This window comes from Podarcis cretensis (genome assembly GCF_951804945.1).
Source record: "Podarcis cretensis genome assembly, chromosome: 2".
Taxonomy (NCBI): Eukaryota; Metazoa; Chordata; class Lepidosauria; order Squamata; family Lacertidae; genus Podarcis; species Podarcis cretensis.
This window is the reverse complement of record NC_137171.1, coordinates 52,147,504-52,157,032: the sequence shown is the minus strand read 5'-3', so window position 1 is coordinate 52,157,032 and position 9,529 is coordinate 52,147,504. Positions and strand designations below refer to the sequence as shown.

General features: G+C 47.0%; 1 protein-coding gene across 1 annotated transcript; it reads left to right on the top strand.

Moving 5' to 3' along the window:
• Nucleotides 1-305: 305 nt before the first annotated feature.
• DUSP1 (dual specificity phosphatase 1) lies at nucleotides 306-3,650 on the top strand. Its single transcript, XM_079964925.1, has 4 exons — nucleotides 306-1,021; nucleotides 1,358-1,506; nucleotides 1,767-1,986; nucleotides 2,542-3,650. Exons 1-4 carry the CDS (start codon nucleotides 652-654, stop codon nucleotides 2,910-2,912), a joined length of 1,110 nt encoding a protein of 369 aa, XP_079821051.1. The 5' UTR covers nucleotides 306-651; the 3' UTR covers nucleotides 2,913-3,650.
• The last annotated feature ends 5,879 nt before the right edge of the window (nucleotides 3,651-9,529 follow it).

Here is a 9,529-nt window from a genome sequence, read left to right as displayed (position 1 = left end):
CTCACCGCTGCTGAAGGCCAGGCTCCGGCTGGCAGAAGCCCGGGAGGAGCGAGGCGGCAGCGCGCGCGGCGTTGCATCAGTCGGCTTCCTGCAGGAGCGGGGAGGGCTCTGGGCATGCGGACATTCAAAGTGACTTTGCCGTTCGGGCTGCTCGATGACGCGAGCGCTCGCGGGATGGGAGTGTCTGTCTGGCTCCCCGCCGAAGTGACGTCTTCCCAGGCACCGCGGGTCATGTGACCGGGGCCCATTCACAAAAAAAAGCCGAAGCAGCAAACCGCGGCTGGCGCTATATAAGGCGAGGCTGCGCCGCTCGTCCAGCAAGGAAACTGCAACAGACAAGCAACGAGCAGCAGCTGCTCCGCAACGGAGGCTGCCAACACAAGAGGAAGAGCAAAGCCCAAGCTAGAGGCTCTGTCGTCTTTGCCATCTCCACGTTCAACGATCCAGACGTTTATACTTTTTGGAACCGGGGTGGGAGTTACGGACCCCCGCGAACAAGGAACAAGAGAGGCAGCTTTTGTTGGGCAAGAAGCGCTGCCGCGGTTCGAGACGAGCTCGGCGGGACTAAACAAAGAGGCGCCCGGGGAAGGGAGACAAAAGCGGCTGCCCAGCGCCCTTTCGCCCACCGCGCTGCCTGCCCTGCCCCGAGCGATGGTCAACATGCAAGTGTGCGCCCTGGACTGCGAGACGCTCCGCGAGCTCCTCCAGGATCGCTGCGTGCAGTGCCTGGTGCTGGACTGCCGCTCCTTCTTCTCCTTCAACTCCTCGCACATCGGCGGCTCCTGCAACGTCCGCCTGAGCACCATCGTCCGGCGGAGAGCCAAGGGGGCCATGGGCCTCGAGCACATCCTGCCCAACGAAGAGGCGCGCGCCCGGCTGCAGAAGGGGCTCTACCACGCCGTCGTGCTCCTCGACGAGCGCAGCGCCGACCTGGAGGCGCCCAAGAGGGACAGCACCCTCCTGCTGGCCCTCAACACCCTCTGCCGGGAAGCCCGGGACACCCGCGTCTGCTTCCTCAGGGGTGAGTTAAAAGGCTGCAGAGAGAGAGAGAGAGAGAGAGAGAGGGAGGTCGCCTTCCCAAAGGCGCCCTCTACCCTGCCAGTACCACCTCCCCTGGGCTTCAAAAGTCCGTAAGCCAAAGGCCCACCGGGTAAACGGAATTAAGAGCAATACGTAGTAATAATAGCGGATACTGACAAATAGCCTAGGGCAGTTGCATTGTTTTAACAGAGGGGCTTATAGGAGTGGCCACTGGACTGTCAATGGAGTTTTACCTCCCCTTCCTACCCCAACCTCAGCTGCTTAGAGTTTGTTCCTCGGACAATATTAACCTCTTTTCTTCTTTATTTTCTACTAGGAGGATACGATGCCTTCTCGTCTGCCTGCCCTGAGCTGTGCACCAAACCATCTGCTCCCAAGGGCCTGACTCTGCCGCTCAGCGCAAACAATGTGCCTGGCAGTGCCGATTCAAACTGCAGCTCCTGTGGGACTCCTCTCTATGATCAGGTCAGTTGGGGAGCATCCATGAATCAAAATTACACTTGCTTTTTAAATTATTTTATTTTAATTACCAGTTGGACTTTTTAAAAAAATGCCTGGAATGGAAAGACACAAATGTGTGTATAAAAATAATCCTTTTGAAAACACAAGGCATTCAAGGCAAAACAAATGATTCATTATAACACAACAACTGTATCAAAGTGCAGAGGGAGCCTATTTTTGCCATGGGATTAACAGACTGTGTTTCTTTGTCTCCTTTATTTTAGGGTGGTCCAGTGGAGATCCTACCTTTCCTGTATCTAGGCAGTGCCTATCATGCTTCCAGGAAAGATATGTTGGATGCTTTGGGGATCACAGCCTTGATCAACGTTTCTGCCAATTGCCCAAATCATTTTGAGGGGCACTATCAGTACAAAAGCATCCCTGTGGAGGACAACCACAAAGCTGACATCAGCTGCTGGTTTAATGAAGCAATTGACTTCATAGGTAAATGAGCCCTCTCTCTCTTTCTCTCTCTTCCCCCACTCCCTACATGCTGAGTTTATAGTATCCCTTGGGGGCCAGCACCTTAGCAGACACTTCCAGCATCTTTTAAATTTGAGATGCAGGGTATTTCCTTGGGGATCAAAATAGCACCGGGTGAAATAAATCTGTAGCTACGATGGTGCTTGTGCTTCTTTTAGAAGATAGCATTGTGAAATCCCAAAAAGCATACTAGACTTTATAAAGAGTCATTGGATCCACTAGCATGGGTGTTGGAAGGATCAGCTGGTAATCTGAACCAGTCTCATGCTGACAGAATTTTCTAGCAAGCTTTCGTGGCCACAATTGGAATAGGTGATTATAATCAAGTTGAAACAGAACATCCATATTGGTTTATTTGCACACCTTCATTTGTGCATCCAACTCCATTCCCAGCTGTGTGACGTATTGCTATAGCTGGTTAGGCAAGATGGCCCCTCAAGCACAGAGAGTGAAAAGCAGCTTTGAAGCTTTGCAGGAAAACTCTTGCTAATGTTGATGTTTTGCTTGCTCCTTCAGACTCTGTTAAAAACGAAGGTGGGCGAGTGTTTGTTCACTGTCAGGCTGGCATCTCCCGCTCAGCGACCATCTGCCTTGCTTACCTTATGAGGACCAACCGAGTCAAACTGGATGAAGCTTTTGAGTTTGTGAAGCAGAGGAGAAGCATCATCTCCCCCAACTTCAGCTTCATGGGGCAACTGCTGCAATTTGAGTCGCAGGTCCTTGCTCCAAATTGCTCGGCAGAGGCTGGGAGCCCGGCAATGTCTGCACTGGACAGAGGAACATCCACTACAACGGTCTTTAACTTCCCCGTCTCCATCCCTGTCCACTCTGCTTCCAGCGCACTAAGCTACCTTCAGAGCCCTATCACCACCTCTCCGAGCTGCTGAAAAGCAGGTGCAGGTGGGCCCTGTACACAAAGACTTGATGCCCTTTGCTGTTACCTGAAAAGTGCAATAACTTTGAGGGCAGGTCTGTTAGCTTGCACCAGACTCCTCTCATTGCAGTTACAGAGCAATACAAGACCCACCAGCTCAGAGCAGCATCTCTTGACTCCAGAAAGCCAGGTTCTTTCTGCTAGATCTTGCTGAGATGCATTTTTGACCAATGTTTGGATGCTGCCTACAAAGGAGAAAAAGCATGCAGGACATTTGCTTTCTACTCCTGAAATAATTCCTCTTTTACAGTTTTTCTGTTTGTCAGTCTGTTTCAGTAGCAAATCTGAAAGTGTTCTCATTCCTGGGTGTGCTAGGCTGCAGTCGAACTGTCCCCTTGTACAAGGATGTCCAGATATTTATTTATTTTTTACAGTGTAATTGCTTTGTGTGCGTTCTGCCTTTCAAGTCTGAAGTTTCATTTTCTTTTTGAAAGAAACAAACAAAATACCTCAGTATTTTTTGGGTACTGTAATCCTGTAAATAGATCTTAAGAACTGTATTCCGAAGCACTGACATTGAAAGCACAAAGGAGTGTTTGTGTTTTTGGGTTGCCAACAGTTACATGTTTTGCTGATTTATTTATGATGTGAAATAATATATTTCTTCTTATCAAAAGAAGAACATGGGTTTTGTTATGATTGTGCCTTTTTATACAAACCAAATAAATTATGACATTTCTATTGAAGAAAATATTAATTCTTTTATAGATCCTTCCCCCACTCCCTTTTCATAATATGCTGAAAAATTGCAATGGTAAGTATGTGAAGTCCAGAAAGCAGACATCTCCTCCTTTGTACTAGTCCTGTGCTCCATAGAACTTATTGCAGGGTCTCTAATGGTGCCGTAGAAGAATCCAAGCCCCAATAAAAAGTCATTTGCCAAAATCCAGTAAGCACCACATGTAGGATCTACCCTCTTGTGCTGTACAAATGGCTATTGCAGTCAAGAGAAACATACAAATCCAAGCTATTAGGGCGGGGGGGAATGTGAACCCCAAAACAGATTATTAGCATTCTTTACTATCTGGATCAGCTATTAATTGGCAGAGGAGGAAAGGGGGTATACTGATGATAGGTAAAGGTAAAGGGACCCCTGACCATTTAGGTCCAGTCGTGGCCGACTCTGGGGTTGCGGCGCTCATCTTGCTTTATTGGCCGAGGGAGCCGGCGTACAGCTTCTGGATCACGTGGCCAGCATGACTAAGCCGCTTCTGGTGAACCAGAGCAGCGCATGGAAATGCCGTTTACCTTCCCGCCAGAGCTGTACCTATTTATCTTGCTTTTGAACTGCTAGGTTGGCAGGAGCTGGGACTGAGCAACGGGAGCTCACCCCGTCATGGGGATTCAAACTGTCAACCTTCTGATCGGCAAGCCCTAGACTCTGTGGTTTAGCCCACAGCGCCACCCGCGTCCCAATATTGATGATACCCAGTATCAAAAACAAAAAACCCACCACCATTAGACATGATCTGTGTTACTAACTATTCTAAAAATGATGAAAGTTGGGAAGGCGGCAGAGAGTGGGTGGCCTTGGGTGTTGCTGCTGCCTCGGGACAACTTTGGGTTCGAGCCTACAGCACAGTGTAAGAAAGCATCCAGGCACATCTATGAGGGCATCATAAATGTTAGTGAACTCTGAGCAAATAGCAATGCCATGTATAGGGAAAAGAGTCCAAAGCTGTTTTGTCCCACACCCCCACACCCCCACCCCGGTTTTATCTTGAGTGTGTTAGGATAGGTTTGTCATTATCTACTTTCTTGGTCATTGTTGTTGTTGTTTAGTCGTTTAGTCGTGTCAGACTCTTCGTGACCCCATGGACCAGAGCACGCCAGGCACTCCTGTCTTCCACTGCCTCCCACAGTTTGGTCAAACTCATGCTGCTAGCTTCGAAAACACTATCCAACCATCTCATCCTCTGTCGTCCCCTTCTCCTTGTGCCCTCCATCTTTCCCAACATCTTTTCCAGGGAGTCTTCTCTTCTCATGAGGTGGCCAAAGCATTGGAGCCTCAGCTTCAGCTTCTTGGTCATTAAGGGTGACTAAACTTGCCAGTGATCAAGTTTAAGCAGTAAGTCCCAAAGATCTATGCAGTTTCCATTGTGAGTGATGCTTAAGGTTGCGTTGCATTGCCTAAGGCTGTGTTAGAGGGTTTTGCATTGAGCTTCATTTTCTCTCAAACTACGGGTAGTTCTAAGGAAAGAGGAAAGAGAAGGGGAAGCCATCATGCATGCTGGGCCATGGAAACGTGGGCCAATTAAACACACTCCTAATTAAACACACTTTTAAAAATAAAACAAAAAATGCTTAAACCAGTTTATTTTATTTGGCCAGGATCAGGGATCTGCGCTGATACCCTGTTTAAATTGCCATCCCCACAGATATTTGCCCCTAAGGGCACTGTTAACTGCAAACAGTTGCAGAGCTAATGGTATCTGTGCATCTTGCCTCTCTTCTGGGAGCATAGAGTCTGCTTACATGGTGGGGCAGGGAGGAATGTGTGGGGAAGGAGCAATAGGGGCATGAGTGAAAGGCATTGTCTCAGGTGTGGGGAACCTTTGGCCCTCCAGATGTTGTGGAACTACGACTCACATCAGCCCTAGCACACACGGCCAGTTCAACAACACCTGGAGGACCAGAAGTTCCCAGTACCTGGTCTATCTGGTCTGCTCTTCTTTCCTCCCCAAAATCTCCCATCTCCATGTGAAATGTTCATAAGGTAAGTTAGCATTGTTGCTCCCATTTCACAGGTGAGATTATAAGTGACTGTGAATTATCTTAAAGGCACCAAAGAAGCTCTATAGCTGAGATTTAACAATCCCCATGCCTGCCCTTTCAATGCAAAGCAATGTCATTGAGTGACCAGTGCATACAGGATAATACAATGTGGACTCATACTGGGATCCAGGGCCAGCTCTATGATGAGAAAGAGGAAGGCAGCTGCCTCAGGCAGCAGATGCTGAGGGGTGGGGTGGAGACAGAGCTGTGAGTGCCATGTGGTCTGCTGCCCTCAAGTACTTTTCACCACTATTGGAGTAAGCTTCAACTACCAATCCAATTGGTTTCTGCATGCACCTGGGGGGAGGGCACCATCTTGTCCTCCGCCTCAGGCAGCAAAATTTCTTGAGCTGGCCCTGCTGGGATCTTCCTAATGCCAGTGGGCAGACAACAGAAAACACTTTCCTTAGGAATTTGGTATGTAGAACAGTGTGCAGGATTGTAGCCAACATGTCCTTTTCTGGAATAATTCTTCACCATGCACCCAAAGAATCCTCTTATGCTGAGTATTTTATAGTCTTGATTCTTAACTTCAGTTATCCATCTGTAAAATGGGAGTAAAACTAGTTTCCTTGAGATCTACAGCCAATCTGGGATTTGTTCCCATCCACCTTTAAATTCAAGGCTAGCACCCTAGTCTCTGGATGAAAGTATCTCTTGCATGCTATCCCTCCTAGGCCTCTGACAAGGTCTGTCATGTGAGACCCACCTTTTCCTCCCTCTTTAGTGCTGTGCTATAAAAGACAGAAAGAAGCATGGTCACCCATTTTAGCCCTATGGCTCAAATTCTGCTTTCCTCTGCCTTGCAGGTCATTTGGAGACATGCTTGCACAGGTGCAGCCAGGAGGAGTTTATGTTCCAATGACTTCATCTGACAGCTCGTAATCACTAAATCAAGGTGGTGTATGACCACTGGTTAAATCTTTACTTAGCTACTGTCACCCTGCTCACCATGCATATCACCCAGACATCTCATTGTGATGTGTTGCTAATAGTTCTCTGAATAAATTTCATTTCTTAGAAGATTATGTTGCACATTAGGAAGCTTTGTATGTGAAGCTTTGTATGTAAAGCTTTCCATATGCAGCATTCTGATTTGCTTCATTATTGATTAAAGGTAAAGGTACCCCTGCCCGTACGGGCCAGTCTTGACAGACTCTGGGGTTGTGCGCCCATCTCACTTAAGAGGCCAGGGGCCAGCGCTGTCCGGAGACACTTCCGGGTCACGTGGCCAGCGTGACATCGCTGCTCTGGCCAGAGCCAGAGCCGCACACGGAAACGCTGTTTACCTTCCCGCTGGTAAGCGGTCCCTATTTATCTACTTGCACCCGGAGGTGCTTTCGAACTGCTAGGTTGGCAGGCGCTGGGACCGAGCAGCGGGAGCGCACCCCGCCGCAGGGATTCGAACCGCCGACCTTTCGATCGGCAAGCCCTAGGCGCTGAGGCTTTAACCCACAGCGCCACCTGCGTCCCCCTTCATTATTGATTATCCTGCTACAAAACAGCCAAGGAGCAGCAGAATAAACAGAGACCCTTAGCATTCAACATGTGCATAAAGATTTTAATATAAATTTTACAACTTACCTTTTCTAAACCCTCAGATTTAAGATTTGCATTGAAGGCTCTGTTCTCTGGCTTGTTCTGATTGGTGGACAGTTGCCGCAGGGCCTTCTCACTGGTGGTGCCACAGTTCTGGAATTCTTGCTTTATGAAAGCCTGACAAGCTCCCTTCCCATTTTTGAACAGCACTTGAAAACAATGTTATCTTGGAACACATTTTTATGGCTGACTAGACCGTTTTTATTGTATTCTTCTGGTTTTTAATGCTGCTGTGCAGTGCTTTTTTCTATAAAAATAGGTGCCGGTACTCACCATGAAGTTGTTACAGTGTCACACTTTTTAAAGCTCTGTTCTCTAACCACAGCTGCTGAGAAGGCAAATCCTGCTGATTTCAATGGGGCTCACTCCCAGGTAAGAGGGGTTGGAACTGCAGCCTTTATGTGATTTTTTAAAAATTGTGTTTTATCGTACATTTCTTTTAATAGAAGCCCCTTTGAAAAACTTGTTTTGAAAATTGTTGTATAAATAAGGAAAAAGAGACGTCCATGTTAGGCTTTACGGTATTGTTCCTTTCGCTGCTCCACCCTTGCCCCTCCTTCCATGTTTCTTATGTAACCACTCTTTTGGCCTGTGGTGCGGGCAGTGCAATGAGATTTCAGCTTTAAACCGAACTCACTTAGTGGAAAAATACAGCCTTTGGCAAGTGATCCCATCAGTCTGATTTTTAAAAAGAAAAAGAAAAGAAAAGAAAAAAGGAAGGGGGAGAAATTCCACCTGTTTATTTGAATTTCCAATGGAATTTCATTCCCCTATGAGCAGCAAGCGTTTGTTTTATGTACTTCACAGACAAATAAGAACTCATTACCTGGCAGCCAGTCAACTTTACAATCTAAGCAGGCACCTGAACGGGGGCAAGCAGTTTAATGTTCTCGAACAAACCCATCCCATCTAGTTGCAGCTTGTGCTCTGGAGGCAGAAGGCCACGCTGTAATTTTTACAAAGTTCACAGTCATTTGTGATTTATTATAGAGGAAGAAGCCAAGGTTATTTTGAGCAATGTTCTTCCCCTCACCCCATCCTGGCTCTAGATTATGTATCTCTTAGAAACGGTATACAGTGTATACATGCAGGCAAATGCATACCAGTTTGTATATATGTGCATGTGTGTGTACACACACACACACACACACACACACACAGAGAGAGAGAGAGAGAGAGAGAGAGAGAGAGAGAGAGAGAGAGAGATATGAAAGCTTGCTATTACTTCGGTAATTGAACACCCTGTTTTACTTCTACTTCACTGCATTGCTATCCAGCCTGCTCTCTCTCTAACACACACTTTTTTTTATCAGGGGGCTCAACAACCTCCCAGAGTGAGTGTTCGTAGTGAATGAAACACAGAAGCCTGTGTATATGGGTGTGTGTTGTAACTTTAAGATTATATAAGTCTGTAATTGCAGAGTTGCCTATATCTCCATGGTAACCGCTAGGAGTTTCCCTTTTGTGAGGAAGGCAGTAACATCACTTCCTGTAGCTGATAGAATAGTTTGTCATGAAATGGTAAAAGAAAAAGAAAAAAGAGACTCATTTAGCTTTGGCAGGAACTTGCTTCAGGATTAGCTGGTTGCTGTGCAAGGCTACAAATATATGCTCACTTAGCAATAAGTGCTGGTGTCATAGATAGGAGGAGGAGCTAGAAAAGTGCAATTCCAGCGTAAATTAGCAAGCAACGGTTGAAGCGCCCACAAATACACACAAACACATGATAAAGAACACATTATTATTACGCAGGAGTTACAGGACACAAATAGGCACTAATATATAGCACACACAGGATTCACACAGGACTCCCAACTGTGTAAGTAAGTGAGGCAATGCTTTTATTTAGCACACTGCATTTTTTAAGAGAACTCTGAGTGTGCATGTTATGTCAGGAGCTGCAACGTACAAATCATCCCTTGGAATCATAGAATCATAGAGTTGGAAGAGACCACAGGGGCCATCGAGTCCAACCCCCTGCCAAGCAGGAAACACCATCAGAGCACTCCTGACATATGGTTGTCAAGCCTCTGCTTAAAGACCTCCAAAGAAGGAGACTCCACCACACACCTTGGCAGCAAATTCCACTGTCGAACAGCTCTTACTGTCAGGAAGTTCTTCCTAATGTTTAGGTGGAATCTTTTTTCTTGTAGTTTGGAATCATTGCTCCGTGTCCGCTTCTCTGGAGCAGCAGAA